A 19,745-nucleotide genomic window follows, 5' to 3' on the forward strand; every position below is an offset into this window, starting at 1 on the left:
TATACGTATCGCGAAATGAGGTAATATGGCCCTTCGCGGCCGCCGTACGTCGCGCCCTCGTTCGGCTGAGAACCGCCCTGAGGGGGGGAGGAGGGCGCCGCCGCCATCTTGGAAGCGGGCACACAGCCCGCTCTGCTCTCGGGGGTTACCGCTCCCGAGGAGGGCACAAGGGGAAAGTGAGGGTAAAGCAGGGGGTGAGGCTCCGCTGAGGACGAGAAACAGTGCCGAAGCGGCTGCGGAGGGGAAAGAATGAGTCGGCGCCCGGATCCAAGATGTCGCCCGCGGCTTCAGCCGGTGGGGGCGGAGCGTACGGCGGCGCGGCGGGGTCAGCGCGGTTGGCGGGAGCGGGAATTGACGCTCGGCAGCCGTTGGGAGCCCGCGCCGCCGCCGCCATGCACGTCGTGAAGCGCGGTGAGCGGGGCCGTGTGGGCGGGGGGACCGCGGGGAGCCGCTCCGGGCTCCGTCCCGGATTTGGCCACGGAGCCCCGCCGGGCCACGCGGCGTCGGTGCTGTGGGGATGGGCTCCTCGGCCTCCGCGCTGAAGGGGGTCGCGGCGAGGTGGGGGTCGAGCGCTGCCCTTGTCAATAGCAGGAGAGGTGGTGGCCCTCGGCTGTGCGGGTTGGATAGCAGGTAGAATTCTTTGCACGGGATGCCTGGGGAGGTGGGGGAGCCGCTGTCCTGGAGATGTGATGGAGTCGTGCGGAGCTGGCACTGCGGGACACGGAGTCACCAAGGTTGGAAAAGACCTCCCAGATCACCCAGTCCGACACCCATTTACACCAATACAGTCCCACTAAACCTCGGGCCTCAGTGCTGCTAAGAGACGTTTTGTCAGCACTGAGCGTTCCTTGAGCATGGTGGGACAGGTTGGGGGTTGGATGTGGGGATCTGGAGGCATTCAAGGCCAGGCTGGATGTGGCTCTGGGCAGCCTGGTCTGCTGCTTGGCGACCCTGCACATAACAGGGGGTTGGAACAGGATGAGCATTGTGCTCCTTTGCAACCCAGGCCATTCTGTCATTCTAGCAGGCTTTTCCAACCTTAAGGATTCAATGAACCCAAATGGGTTGTCCTTGATGACTCCCAAGCTGGTTGGCTCCTTGTGTGAAGTGCTGGGTGGGATGCTGTGCTTAAATAATCCATTTCTTGTTGATGGAGCTGCTGTTTGTAACCTTTTCCCCACCAGATGGACGCCAGGAGCGTGTCATGTTCGACAAGATCACATCGCGCATCCAGAAGCTCTGCTATGGGCTCAATGCTGACTTTGTGGATCCAGTGAGTGCCTTTTTTCCTGCTGGCCCATTCTCTGCCCCTCATGTATATTTTCCAGGTGACAAGAACGTAATCATAGAATAATAGCATGGCCTGGGTTGAAAAGGACCTCAGAGATTGATTTTCAACCCCCTGCTATGTGCAGGGTCACCAGCAGACCAGGCTGCCTAGAGCCACATCCAGCCTGGCCTTGAATGCCTGCAGGGATGGGGCATCCACAACCTCCTTGGGCAACCTGTTCCAGTGCCTCACCACCCTCTGGCTCAAAAACTTCCTCCTCCCCTGTCTCAGTTTGAAACCATTCCCCCTTGTCCTATCACCATCCACCCTCACAAACAGCCGTTCCCCCTCCTGTTTATCCGCTCCCTTCAAGCACTGGAAGGCCACAATGAGGTCTCCCCGCAGCCTTCTCTTCTCCAAGCTGAACAAGACCAGTTCTCCCAACCTTTCCCCATAGGAGAGCTGCTCCAGCCCTCTGACCATCTCAGTGCCCTCCTCTGGACCCGCTCCAAGAGCTCCACGTCCTTCCTGTGCTGGGTTCCCCAGGCCTGGATGCAGCACTGCAGATGGGGCCTCACAAGAGCCGAGTAGAGAGGGACAATCACCTCCCTGTCCCTGCTGGCCACCCCTTTTTTAATGCAGCTCAGAACAGAGTTGGCCTTCTGGGCTAGCAGTGATCTCTGCCAAAAGCCCACAGCTGTGAGCAAGGTGGAGGTGTTCTCTGCTGTTCACCTTCACAAAAAGCAAGCACAGCAACCTGTTCAGGAGCTGTTGGCAAATATGTTTGTAACACATTTTTTCTAACTGTTTGTGTTCTGATGCTTTTTGATTCACAGGTACAGAGTATGAGATTGAACTGTGGGAAGGTCTCTGCTTTACCTGTTCTAAACTGCTTTGGGTAGATGGCCCAAATACTGTTGGAGTGGTTGAGCTTCTTGTGCTTAAAAAGTGTGGTTTGTCGCTCTGACTGACAAATATTGATCGTGGCAGATTGCTCTCAATTTCAACCTGCAAAGCTTGAGCAATGCTATGTGGAAATTAGACCTTGAAGCTCTCTTAAAATAAGGTGCCCTGTCTGTCAGAACCCCCGTCATTGTAATATATCTGTTTCTTTGAGCTGTGTGGGATTTTGGGTGTGTGTTTGATCCCACCCATGTAAGCTCCTCTTTTCACAGCTTGTGCAGAGGATGACTCCTCATGTATGGCTATGAGATTGGTTCTGCGCACCTGCATAAAACATCTGTACATTTGGAGTTGCCATCTTGGGCTCTTCCCATCTCTGAGATCTGTTTTCACATCTTAATTTGCAACTGTATGATAATTAGCATTCTTTACCAACAAGTGTGGTGCTCTTCAGCCATAGGTGGAGAGGAGGAGCACTGGACATTTGTTTTCATCTCAGCAATGCTGAAACTGAAAGTCTGCTGCTGTGATCTCAGTGGGAAGGGTTTGGTGATGAGGACATAAGCAAGATTCCTGTGCCTGCTGAGTGCTCCCACCTTCATGATGAAGCTAATTTAACACCAAGTCCTGCACTCTTGTGTGCCCTGCAGCAGTGTGTGGGTTTTTCCCAGGAGGGGTCCCAGCTGGCAGATGGAGGTTAGGCTGAGGCACGGTGCAAAAGCCAGCATATCCCAGCAGGGCTGGGTTTTTTCTCTCTTGCTGTATCACTGTAAGCATAGCACTTCCGTGTCTCATCAGGCATTTTACAGTCAGGCTTCAGCTGGAGTTTCAAAACTTCCAAGCAAGCACTCTTTTAAATTGACTTTTTTGGTGGGTTTTTTTTTTTTTTTTTCTGGTGAACTTTGCTGTACATCAATCCAGCCTTCAGGAAAGTGTCTGCTTAGAAAAGCTTGTTAATGGTTTTGTTCTGGTTTAATGGTTTCTGCTCTCTTTGCTCTCTCCCTGCTCTCCCTCCCGCCCCTCTGTCTCTTGGTTTAAAATTTTAGGTACCAGTGTTTTGCTGGTTTTGATTTGCTTTCCTAATTAAGCAGTGTAAAAGGTATTGCTCATACCCCGAAAGGCCAAAAGAAGGGACGTTTTCACAGGTAGCTGATCTGCACTGTTTGCCTTTTCCAGGCTCAGATCACCATGAAGGTGATCCAGGGGCTGTACAGTGGAGTCACAACCGTGGAGCTGGACACCCTGGCTGCTGAGACAGCTGCAACCCTGACCACCAAGCACCCTGACTATGCTATACTGGCAGCGAGGATTGCTGTGTCCAACCTGCACAAAGAAACTAAGAAAGTATTCAGTGGTAAGTCTGCCTGGGGGCATTTAGATGGTAATTAGTCAGAAAGGGAGAAGGGGGTTGTTGAGGGTATAAATACACAAATGTTCCTTCAGCAGAAGTTACAAGAGTACTCGGAGTAAACAAAAAATGCCACGGAGATGAAAATAGATCAGTGAGGAATGGAACTGATTGAAATCAGGATGCACCCACTGTCTTTCCCATTTATTCCATGTTACAAATCCTATAGAAAACATTACTGGGTAAGTGCTGAGGTCAGCAGATCAGTGCTAACACTGACTAGAAGAGAAGATGTGTTTGTGTGGACATGGAAGGGATTACTTCTGAGGATGGGTAGTCCTATCTGCTAAACTCTTGAAAACAAATGACAGATGTATGTTCAGATGGCTCTGGAGATACCTTTCTTATTAAATATGTTTCTGTTGTAGATGTGATGGATGATCTCTACAACTACATAAACCCTCACAATGGGAAGCACTCACCAATGATCTCCAAGGAAACACTCGACATAGTTTTGGCCAACAAAGATGTATGTAACACTTCTCCAGTCCCAAGTTTTGGAAATACTGTGAAGTAGTTCAGATGATTTATTTGCCTTATTTTTAGGGAAGCTATTTGTCTGGGGACAAAAAGCCCATATAGAAATGAATACAGATGATAAATGCTCTGGAGATTTTAAAAGAGAGTGTGAGAATGTCCTTCATGTAGGGGTGTTTTCCTGGAGGTCCTCTTTGTTGTGACAGCACAATGCCTTCACTTGGGAGAAAGTACTTGGTGATGTAGCAATGTGTTTGTGCACAGAAGAGGGAGAGGTGAGGCTTGGTGTCTCATTTCAAGCCGTTCCAGCCTCGTGTTTTTATGGGGAAGTTGCATTCCTGTTTTGATTATATCTTGTATTTCTTGGTGTAGCCAACAATTGTGCCCTGTACTTGAAAGAAACTGTGTGTTTGTTTGAACCTGCCTGTTGCTCCCTCCTTCCTTCCCTCTGGTGTGGTGTCTGTTTCACTGAATCTTTGGGACTGAAAATATCAAACAATGACAGCATTGTTATACCTGAATACAAGGCCACAGAAAAGATCAATTTTTCTCTTATTTCCCCTCAGCGCCTGAATTCTGCAATTATCTACGACAGAGACTTCTCCTACAACTATTTTGGCTTTAAGGTAAGAGCACATTACTCACTTTACTCAAGATAACCAAGCCTGCTGTGTTGATGCCTTTCTGGAGCTGAGTCACCTGGGAGGGATGGGAATCCTTGCAGAATCATTAGGTTTGAGCAAGAAGGACATCAGTGGGTTGGTGAAAACAGAGAGTACCTGCACCAAGGAGTTGCCTAACTGCATGACTCACGTGCTTTCTTCTTGGCTTTGCAGTGTACCCATGGCTGTATAACATTTTAGCTGTTGGGCTCTAAGCTTCTGCAGCAGATAGCTCTGAATGTGGCTGGAAGCTTCCCAGCCCATGCTGTTCCTCAATAATATAATTCTTAATAACCCCGAAAAGGATTTTTTGTTATTTTGCCATTGTTTTGTGTAACAGTTCTCAGTGTGCCAACCTACGCGTTGTCTCCTTCCATGCTGCTGGAACATCTCCCCCACAGCCAGACCTGTCTGCTGTGCCCCCACCATCTGCTTCTACCCCCCTCCCTGCACGCTGTTCTGTGCTGAGTGGCTTTGGGCTGTGATGCAGTGAGCTCTGCAGGGTTAGCTGGGGAGCACTTGGCTTTTCATCATAGTATGATAGAACGGCCTGGGTTGTAAAGGAGCACAATGCTCATCCAGTTCCAACCCCCTGTTATGTGCAAGGTCACCAACCAGCAGACCAGGCTGCCCAGAGCCACATCCAGCCTGGCCTTGGATGCCTGCAGAGATGGGGCATCCACAACCTCCTTGGGCAGCCTGTTCCAGTGCTTCACCACGCTCTGGGTGAAAAACTTCCTCCTCATATCCAACCTAAACCTCCCCTGTCTCAGTTTCAAACCATTTCCCCTTGTCCCATCACCATCCACCCTCACAAACAGCCATTCCCCCTCCTGTTTATCCGCTCCCTTCAAGTACTGAAGGCCACAATGAGGTCTCCCTGCAGCCTTCTCTTCTCCAAGCTCAACAAGCCCAGTTCCCTCAATCTTTCCTCATAGGAGAGCTGCTCCAGCCCTCTGATCATCTTAGTGGTCCTCCTCTGAACTCGTTCCAAGAGCTCTGTGTCTTTCCATAGCATTTAGTGCTTCTGGTGGCTTGTTAAATCACAGAATCACAAGGTTGGAAACGATCTGCAAGATCATCCAGTTCAACTGCCCTCCCATCGCCACTGCCATCACAAGCACTAAACCAGATCTCGCAGCTCCTCATCCAGTCTCCTCTTGAACACTGCCAGGGATGGCGACTCCACCACCTCCCTGTGCAGCCATTGCAGTGCCTGACCACTCTCTGGGAGAAAAAGTTTTTCCTCATGTCCAACCTAAACCTCCCCTTGCACAACTTGCGGCCATTTCCTCAGCTCCTGTTTGCTGCCTGGGGGAAGAGGCCAAACTCCTTTTCAGCACAGCCTCCCTTCAGGAAGTTGTAGAGTGCAGTGAGGTCTCCTCTGTGCCTCCTCTCCTCCAGACTGAACAATCCCAGCTCCCTCAGCCATTCCTCATAAGACTTGTGCTCTAGACCCCTCACCACTTTCGTTGCCCTTCTCTGGACACGCTCCAGGGCCTCAATGTCTTTCCTGCACTGAGGGGCCCAAAACTGAACACAGCACTCGAGGTGCAGCCTCACCAGAGCTGAGTACAGGGGGATGATTACTTCCCTACTCCTGCTGGCCACACTATTTCTAATGCAGGCCAGGATGCCATTGGCTACAATGGGTCTCCAGAACTGGTGATCTTTGTGTCCAGCTGTGTCTGGGAGCTTCTTCCACCAGCACGTGTGCTGTGGTGCACTCAGTGTGGGGGCAGGGGGCTGCAGTGAGGAAACCACTGTGGTGTGTGGATCTGAGCAGCTGCTGAATGGCCAAGGGTGGAAAGAAGGGACCTTGAGGGGATGTTTGTGTGCTTCTGAGTGTACATAGATACGCATTTTTGACCTTCCCTGCTGTAATTATTGCTGTAATTCGTTACCCACAAGTCTAAAAGGCATCTGCTCCAAGTGTGAGATTACCATATTTGTTAGTTGGTGTGTTCAGCACCCCGCACAGCAGATTGTGATACAGGTTGTCCAGAAAGCATTATCACAGTGTAATTAATAATGCTGAGAGATGGCATTATGAAGAACAGATGCTCTCATGTTATCTAGTCTGAATTCACTGTGGGTTAAAAGACAGTGATGAACCTTGCTGCTCCGTGCTCCCCTGCCATCATCAAAGCAGAGTCCTCAGGGCTGGAATCTCGTAGTGGGTTTCTTTTTCAGTCATTGGCCACCCAACCTGCTGTGCAATTAACAAGAGGAGCAGTGGAGTGCAAGGCTGGTGCCTCAAATGAATCCTGGGATGAAGAGCATGCGAATGCTTGGGGTTGGAGCTCTCTGTATTAATGGGATGTTTTTTAAGCTGGAAATGTGAATGACCTCTGAAATGTTCTTCCTTCTTAGACTTTAGAGCGCTCCTACTTGTTGAAAATCAACTCAAAAGGTAAGAACCATCAGTATCAGCTCAGTGCATAATTTGAAATCAAAGCCATGGCACAGAGTACGGGGTGGGCAGGTAGACAGGCAGGCTATCTCATGGCTTTCCATACCGAAGTCCAGCCAAAGCACTGAGTACTGACTTGAACCAGGTGAAATGCTCTCTGAGCATGTGCAGCATCTTTTCTTGGCTAGGAATCTGCCATTGTTCTGGTGGCAGTGCTGTGCTTGCAAGCATGAAAAACAGCTGATCACTGAAGAGCGGCACTGTGGCAAGTGTACGGGAGTGTTCCAAGTAATGCCAGTGTGGCCTGGACAGCTGAGCTTCACCTGTTTGGTAGATAGACCCCAGTACTTTGAAAGCTCTGGTTATCTAGGATGAACTAGCTCTGTCTGAGAACCTCTTCCTTAATGGTGGGCACTTGTAAATGAATGTCAGTTGAACGGGCTGCTGTGCTATCACTGCCAATCACTGCAGGCCTTTAGCCTGACAATCCCAGGACGTCAGAGTTGGAGGTGTTAATTGTAATATCATAAATATAGAGAACAATTGGATGCTGGCATGGATATTGGATTGCATTTTAACTGTTAAGATAGATTTTTTTTTTTTCCCCCTCATGAGAGCAGTGGAACAGGTTGTGGAGAGGGGCTGTGCAGTCTCAGCCCAGGAGTTCTTTATACTGCTCTGAGCTGACTCCTGGGCTATAGACCTGCTGAGGTCCTTCCAATCTGAGTTATTCTGTGGATCTATGAAAAATACAGCTCTTCAGTGGCCCACTGCACATCACAACTTGTTCCTTTAGCCTGTAATAATTGTAACATAACTGGCATTCTTTTCTCCCTTCTGCTGCTCTGTGTCCAGTTGCTGAGCGTCCTCAACACATGCTGATGAGGGTGGCAGTGGGAATCCACAAAAATGACATCGATGCTGCAATTGAGACTTACAATCTTCTGTCTGAAAGGTGGTTTACCCACGCCTCACCCACACTGTTCAACGCAGGCACCAACCGGCCACAGCTCTCCAGGTACCTTTGGCTTCCAGGTCTGGGGGCCCCCAGTACAAGAAAGACAGGGAGCTGTTGGAGAGGGTCCAGAGGAGCCACAAAGATGAGCAGGGGGCTGCAGCACCTCCACTACAAAGACAGGCTGAGGGAGCTGGGCTTGTTCAGCCTGGAGAAGAGAAGCTGTGGGGTGAGCTCATTGCAGCCTTTAGTACCTAAAGGGAGCCTACAGACAGGAGGGGAGTCAGTTCTTGGAAAGGGGAGATGACCGCAGGACAAGGGGAAATGGTTTGAAGTTGAGGGAGGGCAGATTGAGGTTGGATGTCAGGGGGAAGTTCTTTGCAGAGAGAGTGTGAGGTGCTGGAACAGCTGCCCAGAGAGGCTGTGGATGCCCCGTCCATCCCTGGAGGTGTTCGAGGCTAGGATGGATGGGGCCCTGGGCAGCCTGGGCTGCTATGAAATGTGGAGGTTGGTGGCCCTGCCTGCGGTGGGAGGTTGGAGCTTCAAGATCCTAGAGGTCCCTTCAACCCAAACCATTCTGTGATTCTCTGATTCCAAGTTTTCTTAGTGCATAACTGGAGGAAGATCAAGTTCTGGAGTCTGGGTCTGTTCCAATGACATGCTGTCACAGCTTCCAAATTGAGGAGTTGTGTTTCTGGGATTCTTTTATGAAGGCTTGAGAAGTGTTCTTTGCATAGCACGTTAAGGTTACAGTGTCTGCCATCATTTTTCTGTGGCTCTAATGAAGTTCTTACAGTTTTTTGTTGGTTTTATTTTAATACTTCTCTACTAAAGCTGTTTTTTTTCGTTAGCTGTTTCCTGCTGTGCATGAAGGATGACAGCATTGAGGGAATCTATGACACTTTGAAGCAGTGTGCCCTGATCTCCAAGTCTGCTGGTGGGATTGGGCTGGCTGTGAGCTGCATCCGCGCCACGGGCAGCTATATTGCTGGGGTGAGTGTGAAGATGGTGTATGCAGCAGAGCAACCTTCTGCTGTGGGGAAATGTCTGCATTCCAGCTGCCAAACCAGCACTGCTTCTATCGAGACAGCTGAGCACAGCAGCTTGTCCAGCTCCATAGACCTTCCTTTCAATGTGCTTTAAAACAAAAAGGTTGGTTTCCCTTGGTGCTTGGGTTTCCAAAGAGAAGTCCTTGCAACAAGCAGATCTCATTCTGCTGCCTGATCAGACAGTTCCAACTTATTTATGTATCAGCAGCCTAGGAATATGCCTGGAGGCCAATGCATTATCCCTTTCCCTTTTTATAGTTCAACTACTTAAGGTATTCAGTGGACATATGTGGATTTTATTTTTTTTCTTTTGGTCACTGTCTATGTAACCTCTGCAAGACTCCAGATTGTCTTGTGTTGAGGAAATTAGTTAATGATGGATTTCTTTAATTTAAAAAAAGAAAGAGTGGAGGGTTCAGGGTGGGTGGTGGTGCCACCAAAGCACTGACTGAAGTGATCATTTCCAGATTTCAAGAGTTCTGCTGATGGCTGAAAGTTGCTTTTTTGGTAACAGTGGTTTTCTTGTGCTTCTACAGACAAATGGGAACTCCAATGGACTTGTTCCTATGCTGAGGGTGTACAACAACACTGCTCGCTACGTGGATCAAGGTGGTAACAAGGTAATGGCTTTCCATTAAACTGGGGGGGAAGAGGAGAGTCACACTGGGGGAGGGTTCACCTGTGAAAGGTTGGACCAGTGACATCAGTGATGCAGTGGTAGTTGACACATTATTAGGAAAAGGACTTCCTTCCCTCCTTGTTGGAAGCCTAGTGTTCTCCTTTGACTGTGTATTCCATCATGCAGGTGTATCTTCTGGTATTTGTCTGCTGCATGAGATGTGCACTTATCATCTCTTGCAGTGGTTATCAATCACTCCTTGGATTGAATCAAGCTGTAAGGCTGCAGAAAGTTTCTTGTTCTGCATCCTTTGCATTGAGATAGTCCAGAGGCCAATGGAGGTACGACTCAATAGGTAAATCTAGGAATTGTCAAGCTCCTCTGTTGACAAAGAGGAAATAATTTGCATTAAGAATCTGGAACTACTAGCATGGCCTAGCTCCAGTGAGAGCAACAGTAATACAAAACAGCACATTGAAATTGCCTTAATGAAACTATCAAAGTGACTTTAGTTAAAGGTTTTGTGTGCCCATGGCAGCAGTGTGGGAGGTTTCGTTTTCAGGATGATTTGTTCTGATCTTGGCTACGTTGTCTGTATCAGAGACCTGGGGCTTTTGCCATCTACCTGGAGCCGTGGCACCTGGACATCTTCGAGTTTCTTGACTTAAAGAAGAACACTGGGAAAGAAGAGCAGCGTGCCAGAGACCTTTTCTTTGCCCTCTGGATTCCTGATCTCTTCATGAAGAGAGTTGAAACCAACCAGGTAAGGAGCTTGTTGGGTGCAGAGGAGGTGTGTTAATGGGGGAGTATGGGGTTCACAAACTGGAGCTGTCCTAGGAAGTTGCTGTACCTCAGCTCAGCACTAGGTTGTGCAAGTGGAGAACTCCAGTGGAACACTTTGCTTCAGGGCTGAATCACTTACATACTTATGTGCCAAATTTGTATTCTGCAGTTTTCATATAGCACCAAAATCTTCTCAGTAACTAGATCCTCATACGACTGCTTGTTATTCCTTGAAAATGGGTTATATTCTGAGAATCAGTCACTTCAGGATTCAAAGTTCAAACAATTGATTTTTAAATAGGTCAGGCTACTCCAGTAAATACCTTCCCCGTGCCTGCTAGAAAAGCTGGCTCCTACTTTTTCAGGATGGGAAATGTGAGCTTTCATGTTTCTGTTTACAGCAGGATCTGCTGATGAAGTTGAATGCTGTTAATTAACGAGGCACCTACAGATTTTGAGTATTTTTTCCTTCTTACAGGATTGGTCTTTAATGTGTCCAAATGAGTGTCCTGGCCTAGATGAGGTCTGGGGAGAGGAATTTGAGAAACTATATGAGAGGTAAGGAAAGTGAGCAGGCTTTTATACAGCGGCCATCTGATTGCAGAACTGCCCTCGTGTGGTATCTGGGAGCCAAAGCACAGGGCTGTTGTGCTGGCTTAGAAGGGGCTGCTCAGTTCAGTTATCACAATGATAGCAATGGCACAGATGGGGATATCCAGTTACTGCTGCTTCAAAGTGTGAGTTGCTCAGTGCAGGCTATGCATGAAAGGTTATTTGAGAGTGAAGTTCTGAAATGGTCCCTACTTAAAGCAGTAGGTGGCTCTGTTCTGAGTGAATTGTTTAGGGTGCTTTAGGGAAAGCTTCCTATTTCCTTTATATTGGAACAGTCCGAATACTTTACTGTTCAGTCTCTGCTGGCTAATTGAGAGAAACTGAGTGGGGTTGTGCCTTCTTGGGAACCTGATGAATAGATTGATCATAGGATCACAGAATTGATTCCTGTGAGTCTGGGAGTCACCAAGCACCGTGTGCCCTTTGCAGCTATGAGAAGCAAGGTCGTGTCCGCAGAGTGGTGAAGGCCCAGCAGCTCTGGTATGCCATCATCGAGTCACAGACAGAGACTGGCACGCCTTACATGCTGTACAAAGACTCTTGCAATAGGAAAAGCAATCAGCAGAACTTGGGGACCATCAAATGCAGCAATCTGTGCACAGAAATAGTGGAGTATACCAGCAAAGACGAGGTGAGTGGAGAGCAGCAACTTGCAGCAGTTTAGGAAAGCTGTAAATGTGCTCATTGCAGCTTTTTAGAATATAACCAACCCTTGGCTGGGGAAGGGAGCAGGTAACTAAGGAAGTCATGGGGATGTTTTCACTCGAGTGTGTACAGCTCTTCCATTGTGTGTGTGTGTGTGTTGGGAGGTGTCCCCTCCTTTCCAACTCCTTTTGAGGATTTGCTATTAAAATAAGGTACCCATCAAAGTGAACCTCTGGAGCTTGAGAGATAAACGAGCTTTGTGTCTTGCAGGCAGGTGGTGTAAGCACCTCCTACCTCCAGATCTGAATTTCACTAATAACTGTCACTGAGTTCTCCGTCTCATTTAAGTGCTCTGTGGAGTTGCTATGCTTGGACTTCAGCCTTTGCTAACAAAAGTAAAGAAACGATGCAGAAATGAGTTAGTGCTAATGCAACATGAGACATCTCTAGTGCAGTTAAGCTCTTGAGGCTGTTAAAACTGAAAGCGTCAGCGTCTACTGCCTGAGCTGAGCCGAGCTGCTCCAATTATCCTGGGGTTGGAAATGAAGTGATTGTTAAAAAATAACAAGGACAGTGCTCTGATAGATTCTGGATCTCACGAGGATCATCTGCTGATTCTAATAAGAAGAAGTTGGGCTTAGTTTCTGGAAGGAAAGCTTACAGGCTAGAATTTTTATGGTGATACTGATATCAGCTAACTCTTTTTGAATTGTTATTGTCCTTTTTCCAGCTTGTAAAAGGCATACAAGTGAGAAATGTGTTTTTATAGCCTTTTAGCTTGCGTGGTACTTTGCTTGGATAGAGAGCGTGCTCTGGAATTGAGGTAGTGTGTCTTTTGCACGGGGTGTTGGCTGACACATTGTTTTCAATGTTTTCTTCTCCACAGGTGGCAGTTTGTAATTTGGCCTCCATAGCCCTGAACATGTACGTCACTTCAGAGCACACTTACGATTTCAAGAAGCTAGCTGAAGTCACAAAGGTTATTGTCCGAAACCTGAACAAAATCATTGACATCAACTACTACCCTGTGCCAGAGGTGAGTGCTGTGCTGCACTGCTATGGAGCTGACAGCAACCCAGGAGCTGTGACAGAGGATCTGCTGCTCTCTGCAGTCCCAATTTGAAGGAATCACTGAGGGATTCTGTAAACCTGTGGTGCACAGAGCTGGGGGCTCCCATAGCTGCTTGTCTGCAGCTGTGACCTGTTGGTGGTGGCATCTTCAGCCCCCCACCCAGAATGGTTCCTTAGTGAAGCACCTGTAGTAAAAGCTTTTCCTTGAGATGGTTCTGCAGGTGGATTTGTTGGTGTGTGTATGGACTTCCATAAAGCACAGAGCAGCATGAGGCATGAAGTGGGGAGCAGAACAAAAGGAATGATCCTGGAACTCAGCCTTGAGCTGTTGGTTTCGTACATTTTTGGGAGAGTGTGTGGATAGTTTTGTGGAAGACAGAGGATTGGGAGTTCTTGAAGGGGAAGGGGGTGCAGAGTTATGTGCATTGCAAGAACACATAAAGGCAAGCAGCAGGGCTAGGCATTGGAGAAGGAAGTAAGCAAATATACCAAATTGAAGGCCAAACCTGATGAAGATCACTTTTTTTTCCAAGCATGTACAATTAGAGTACTTGAACTCAAATATCTTCATGGATCTGTTTTTCAAGGAGGGTTTAGTATTCATTTCTAATCACACCTTTATTGTGTCAGATCGAGTAATCAGAATTAATGATCACTTTAAACAAACTTAATCTGGATCCTCCAATTCCTGCCTTACCAAACACTGAGCAGTGGGGAGCTGGGCAGAACTCAGAGCCGGGTCACTGCAGCAGAACGAACTGCCAATAAAAATGAGGGCAGCCACAGGGGGAGGTCAGACTTCCTTCCAGAGTTTCTATCCAACTTACTCTGTTTCCATGTAGCTCAAGTCATGATTCCCTCTGCTTGAATCCCCCGCAGGCAGAGCGCTCCAACAGACGCCACCGCCCCATTGGCATTGGTGTGCAGGGCCTGGCTGATGCCTTCATCCTGATGAGGTTCCCCTTTGAAAGTCCCGAGGCGCAGCGCCTGAACCAGCAGATCTTTGAGACCATTTATTATGGTGCTCTGGAAGCTAGCTGTGAGCTGGCTGAGCAGCAAGGGCCGTATGAAACATATGAGGGTTCTCCTGTCAGCAAAGGGGTAAGTGCCAGGAAGTATCCTGCTTAAGGGCCAAGGCTTTGAAGTACAGGTTGTGTGATTGCCTGTGGGTTTTGATACAGAAGGAGAGGTATGACTGAAAGTTTGTAATCATAGAATTGCTCAGGTTGGAAAAGACCTCTAAAGATCATCAAATCCAACCACAACCCAACCATCCTAACCTAAGTCTAACAACTCACCCCACAATCATGTCCCTGAGCACCACATCCAAAGGGTTTTTAAACACATCCAGGGATGGTGACTCAACCACCTCCCTGAGCAGCCCATTCCAGTGCTTAACAGCCCTTTCTGTGAAGAAGTTTTTCCTGATATCCAACTTAAACCTCCCCTGGTGCAACTTGAGGCCATTTCCCCTTGTCCTGTCACCAGTGAGAAGAGACCAGCCCTGCTCTGCTGTAAGCACCTTTCAGGTATTGGAAGAGAGCAAATGGTCTCCCCTCAGCCTCCTCTTCCCCAGACCAAACAGCCCCAGTTCCTTCAGTGTCTCCACATAGGCCATATTCTCCAAGTTCTTCACAAGCCTTTCTGCCCTTCTTTGGACCTGGTTCAGCAGCTCCATGTCTTTTCTGTATGAGGTGCCCAAAACTGAACAGAGTACTTAAGGTGAGGCCTCACAAGTGCTGAGTACAGTGATGCATCAGTGCAAAGGGTGCTATTTTTCTTCCATCATTTGACTATTAAAGTGCATTAAGAAATGTATAAGATAAATGAGGGTGAAGAGGAAGACAAAAGAAAAGCTTCAGCTTCTGCTGGGGGGCCCTTCTGTGCAATTAAAAGATTGTGAGAATTTGATACAGGAGCTTAGCTGAGACTGAACTTTAGAGGACAATTAATAAGAATAGCAGATCGATTTATAACATGATTTATGAAGTACAGAGAAAATAATTTGTGTTCTTCAGATTCTTCAGTATGACATGTGGAATGTCACCCCATCCGATCTGTGGGACTGGAAGGCTTTAAAGGAGAAGATTGCAAAGTAAGTAGTCTTGCATGGTTAGTTTCAAATTGCATTGGATATATTATGACTGAAAACAAAAGGTTGGCTGCAAGAATTCAAATGGCTCTATTATTTCCCTATTACTTCCTTCTCATAGGTTTTTCTCTGTGGATGGCTTTCTTTGTTTTAGTGGTTACATACAGGGGGTGCCCAACACATATGCTCTGTTCTAGCTGAAATGTCTGTGTGTGAGCTGAGAATTCCTGGTTTGTTCCTGGGTCTTTTCTCTCCTTTCTCCCCTGGCTGAAGCTTTCTAACTCACAGCTTTCATTGCCAGGTATGGTGTCAGAAACAGCCTTCTCCTTTCCCCCATGCCAACTGCTTCCACTGCTCAGATCCTGGGCAACAACGAATCCATTGAGCCCTACACCAGTAACATCTACACACGCAGAGTCCTTTCAGGAGAGTTCCAGGTAAGCACTTGAGGTAGCTTTGCCAAAGAGCTTTTCTGTAGTTTTAGTTTCAATAACTTTCATCATCACAAAAGACAAAATGGAGGCTACTGATTGATTACTCTCCTAAGAAGAAAGGTTGAGGAAACTGGGCTTGTTTAGCTTGGAAAAGAGAAGGCTCCAGGGAGACCTCATTGTGGCCTTCCAGTACTTGAAGGGAGTGGATAAACAGGAGGTGTGTCTGGGCTGTGTGCTGGCTGCTATGGGGTATGCAAAATTTTAAAGAATTGCTGCTTTTCTCTGGGAAAAAAACAATCCACTTCATTAGACCTTGACACTCTCTGCTGCATGGGTCAGGTGCAGGGCCTCTGGACAGATACTCCAACAAGGAGAAGTTTGCTTAGTGCTAACTGGAGAATGAAAGTTTGGCAGTGCTGCACAAGGTCTTGTGCAAATATTAGAAAATCCCTATGTGTGTTGCTGTGGATATTTCTCCTCTAGGTGAAAAACCTCCTCTAGGAGGTGCATCCGTGCTGTAAGGCAGGGCACGTAGCTTAGAGTATGCAGTGCTTTCATTCCTTGGCCTTTGCTGCTTACAGGTTGTGAACCCACACTTGTTGAAAGATCTCACAGAGAGGGGTCTGTGGAATGAGGAGATGAAAAACCAAATCATTGCCCACAATGGCTCCATCCAGGTATGCATGGAAATGAGGGGGGCTGGGACTGTCTCCAGTGTGAGGAATGCTGGTGGGACTGCTGGGAGCAGATTTGCCACACAGTGATTTTAAGGTCTGCTGTGCATGAGTGACTCAACCAGCCTGGGAGGAGAAGCCTTAGTCTGGAACATTTCCATTAGAAAGATGAGGGAATGTGCCTGAGTGCTAATTCTTTTCCTGCTGGAGCTTGCCCATGGAACAGAGAATTCCAATGGAAATATGCAACTAACTAACTATTACTTGAACAAATAGAGAGCTGAGCTGCTTTGCTTTATGCAGGTTCCACAAATGTTTGGATTCCCTTTTGTCACAGAGATTGTGGAGGGGTAATTTTGTAGCAGTGAGTGGGCTTGAGACGTGGCATCCAGATCTGGGAGATGTGTGGAGGAGAATATGGGATGGATTATTTATGCTCTGGAGGTTGAAATGCTGCTGTGCTTGGAGTCACACATGCTAAAATAAGTGCATCCTACTTGTGCAGTTGGACATGAGTGGGAGTGCTGGAGTGCTTCTTGTAAAGCCTCACAGCTATTTAGAGCAAAACATGAATGTCCTATTTGAAAACAGCTTTTTTTCTCTAAATTCCCCAACATAGACCACCTTCTAAAAGCAAGCAAGGTTTCTTTGTGCTCGAGTGCTTTCAGATACAAAATGTTTGGGTTCAGTGAGGGAGCTGCAGCTGCAAGAATTCTAATGTGGTGGAATCAGTGATTTGTGAAGGGTTTGTATGCATGAATATGAACACTTGAGCAGTCACGGGTTATGCTGCATTGGAAAACTCTTCCTTTCAGAATATATCTGAGATTCCTGCTGACTTGAAGCAGCTTTATAAGACAGTGTGGGAGATCTCCCAGAAAACTGTCCTCAAGATGGCAGCAGACAGAGGAGCTTTCATCGACCAGAGCCAATCTCTCAACATCCACATTGCAGAACCCAACTATGGCAAACTGACCAGCATGCACTTCTATGGGTGGAAGCAGGTATGTGGGGGGGCTGGGTGGGAGCTTTGTTCAGAACAAGAGAGCAAATGGGGCTCAATAAGTGCTTTCATGAAAAATTGGTCTGAGTAAATGACCATTTCTTCCCAAGAATCCAGAGTTACTAGTGGAATATCTCTCTTGAGCAATAAAGCTGCAGATCCTGTGGCATTGCTCTCATGAGCTGTGCCCACAAGACATCACTGTGAGGCAGTCACAGTGGTGTGGCCTGCAGGAGGGCAGAATTAGCAGCTCCTTTTGGCTGTATCACTTGCCAGCCCGTTCCAGCTCCTGGATTTGTGCTTTTCCTCTGCAGGGTCTGAAGACTGGCATGTATTACCTAAGGACAAAGCCAGCTGCTAACCCCATCCAGTTCACCTTGAACAAAGAGAAACTCAGAGAGCGGGAGAAGGCCTCTGAGGAAGAGAAGGAAAGGAACAAAGCAGCCATGGTGTGCTCCCTGGAGAATCGTGATGAGTGCATGATGTGCGGCTCCTAACAGCCCTGCAGTGCCAGCAGAGCTGCTCCACCCCATGGATCCCATCTGAGATAGGTGCATTTAGTGTCACTTCAGGGCAGAGGAGCTTGCTGGAGCTGTGGCAGGAGGGTGATCACTGTAGTGTATGGTAGCTTCCCCTGCTGAGAATTAGGGGATGGTGCACATGTATGGGTAGAGTGCATAAAAAGTTTGTATATTGCTTTTGTAGCTGGGCTTCCTGGAAACCTAAGTGCTCTTGCATGGTCTTGGGTTGAACCCTATAGAAAGAAGTTTTCCTGAACAGATAGGAAAAGTGCTAATGCCACTTACAGGTCTGTCCTTGGGACTGGAGACACTTCTTTTCATTTACTAAAGACTCATATTCTGTCTTCAGAGACAGAACCTGACCGACGTGTTCTCCTTTGCTGTGACAAAACACCAGGAAAAGAACCTTAGGCTGGGTGTGTGGTATGCCTGATACACAGTCTGCCTTGGCAAAGCAGTAATTTATGTTAAGCTTGAAAAGATGTTGTGTGCACATCTAGTAGTGAAGCCCTTCTCCCACCATTTATCCCTGTCCCCAGCTCTTCCCAAAGATGCAGAATGGTGGTGGGTGTCTTGCTGCTTGGAGGCTTCCATTCCTGCTCTCAGCCTGCATGAAGGACACTCAGTTAGTTCTGCTTTTCAGCTCTGAACAGGAAATGGCAGAATTGCTGCAGCGTGTTCTATTCTGTATCAAAAACCCATTCAAGTTTCTATCAGTTTGCTGCTAATACAATTCCATGCTGTCCTTGAGCAGAAAGCCTTGACAGTGCACACCCCATCTTTTCTGAAGTGCTGCATTCATCCACCCCAGCTGGTTACTTGGAATTTTAGGAACATGTTTTTTACTTCTCAATGTACTTAACTCTCTGCTCTAATGCCATGGGGCTTCATCACCCAGTTCTTAAATATTTATTGAATTCATGTACCATACAACTAACTCTTTAATCCACAAAACTCAATAAAATGTGGTATGTCGAAGGAATGAAGGGTGGCATCTTGGAAATGGTATTTTGATTAAACTTGTACTGTAGCAGCTGGAGACAGCAGCTGTAGCCTTTTTTGGTGAGCCCTGCACCTACTGCACACAGTTCCATGTCTGAGGGCTGCTGCTGTGTGTACCAGGATCCTGTGTTTGCCTGGGTACCCTGCTGAACTCAGTGTGGTCTCTGTCCTTTAGAAGTTTTGGGCTAAAGGTAAAATCATGTAATACCACGTCCATATTTCAGTAATGTGCAGAGGAGGTGGGCTGAGTTCATGGAGCAAACCTGTGGCTGTGCCAGAAGTAAGGTTTGGACCTTTGTGTCTTTTTTCTCCAGTACTTGTTCCATTTCTTCTGCTCCCACTTCCTTTTATAAGGCGCCAGTGAAAATATCTTGGGAAATGCCTCTCTTTGCTTCTAAGGGAAGATTGTTAGGTCTAAGTACCACTCCTGGCAGCTGTGCCTCCTAAGAAATACCACCAAGAAGAGACGCTGCTGTCTGGACCAGCATAAGAGCTCATGTAGACTGGAGTGTGGCTGCTCAGAGCAAGGCACATACTCTGCAACTGCCTCAGCCTTTGTTCCCCGAGCACTGCAAGGAGAGGTTTGGGGTTGGCTGTAGCTGGACAGCACAGCACTGATGTGTCTGTATTGAAACAGGAGTAACTCCCAGTGGACCCTGCAGCCTACACTTACCCTGTTCTTGGAGTTTGCTTTTGCTGCCACCTCCCCAAGGTGCTTCCAAAAGTGAGAGCTGTTGAAATCAGCACTTATGCCTGACCTGATTTCCTGGGGAAGAGTGCTTCATCTCCCACCCGCTGTCAGTAGCCAGGAAAGCAATCTGTCACTGCTTCAGCAGGGTTAGTTTTACTCGGTTCTTTTTCTGACACAAGTTTCTGTTAACTCAGCTGCAGTTGAACTGAAGTGATGCTTTAGGAGGCTCTTTCCCTCTTTAGCATCTCCCCGCTTGATGATCTCTAGGAAACAGCTCCGGGCTGCAGAGAACAAAATAACATGCCTCTTAGTAATAATGGACAGCAGCCCCCAGGTTACAATTCCTAAAGTCAGACCCAGAGGCAGTCTGAAGGACCAGGACAGCTGGGGCTGATGAGGAGCAGCATGGGCTGTGTCCTGGCTCTACCTTAGCAGCCTTGGAGCACATGAGCAGCTCTCAG

The 19,745-nt window shown here is 47.7% G+C and overlaps 1 protein-coding gene across 2 annotated transcripts; it reads left to right on the forward strand.

Annotated features, from left to right (window-relative positions):
• The first annotated feature begins 281 nt into the window (after nucleotides 1-281).
• On the forward strand, nucleotides 282-18,625 carry RRM1 (ribonucleotide reductase catalytic subunit M1). 2 transcript variants are annotated; one of them, XM_031599232.2, is made up of 19 exons: nucleotides 282-411; nucleotides 1,185-1,273; nucleotides 3,350-3,527; nucleotides 3,950-4,050; nucleotides 4,625-4,684; nucleotides 7,094-7,133; nucleotides 7,989-8,151; nucleotides 8,940-9,081; nucleotides 9,674-9,757; nucleotides 10,358-10,519; nucleotides 11,018-11,097; nucleotides 11,581-11,782; nucleotides 12,683-12,832; nucleotides 13,747-13,968; nucleotides 14,886-14,962; nucleotides 15,261-15,396; nucleotides 15,975-16,070; nucleotides 16,883-17,071; nucleotides 17,385-18,624. In XM_031599232.2, the coding sequence occupies exons 1-19, from the start codon at nucleotides 393-395 to the stop codon at nucleotides 17,565-17,567; spliced, it is 2,373 nt and encodes a 790-aa protein (XP_031455092.2). In that variant the 5' UTR covers nucleotides 282-392; the 3' UTR covers nucleotides 17,568-18,624. The 2 variants fall into 2 exon arrangements, with proteins under 2 accessions (XP_031455092.2, XP_031455093.1); XM_031599233.2 differs by lacking the exon at nucleotides 282-411 and adding an exon at nucleotides 457-630 and having other exon boundaries at nucleotides 17,385-18,625.
• The last annotated feature ends 1,120 nt before the right edge of the window (nucleotides 18,626-19,745 follow it).

The sequence above is a fragment of the Phasianus colchicus genome, chromosome 1 (genome assembly GCF_987193195.1).
Source record: "Phasianus colchicus chromosome 1, bPhaCol1.hap1.1, whole genome shotgun sequence".
In the NCBI taxonomy this organism is placed as follows: Eukaryota; Metazoa; Chordata; class Aves; order Galliformes; family Phasianidae; genus Phasianus; species Phasianus colchicus.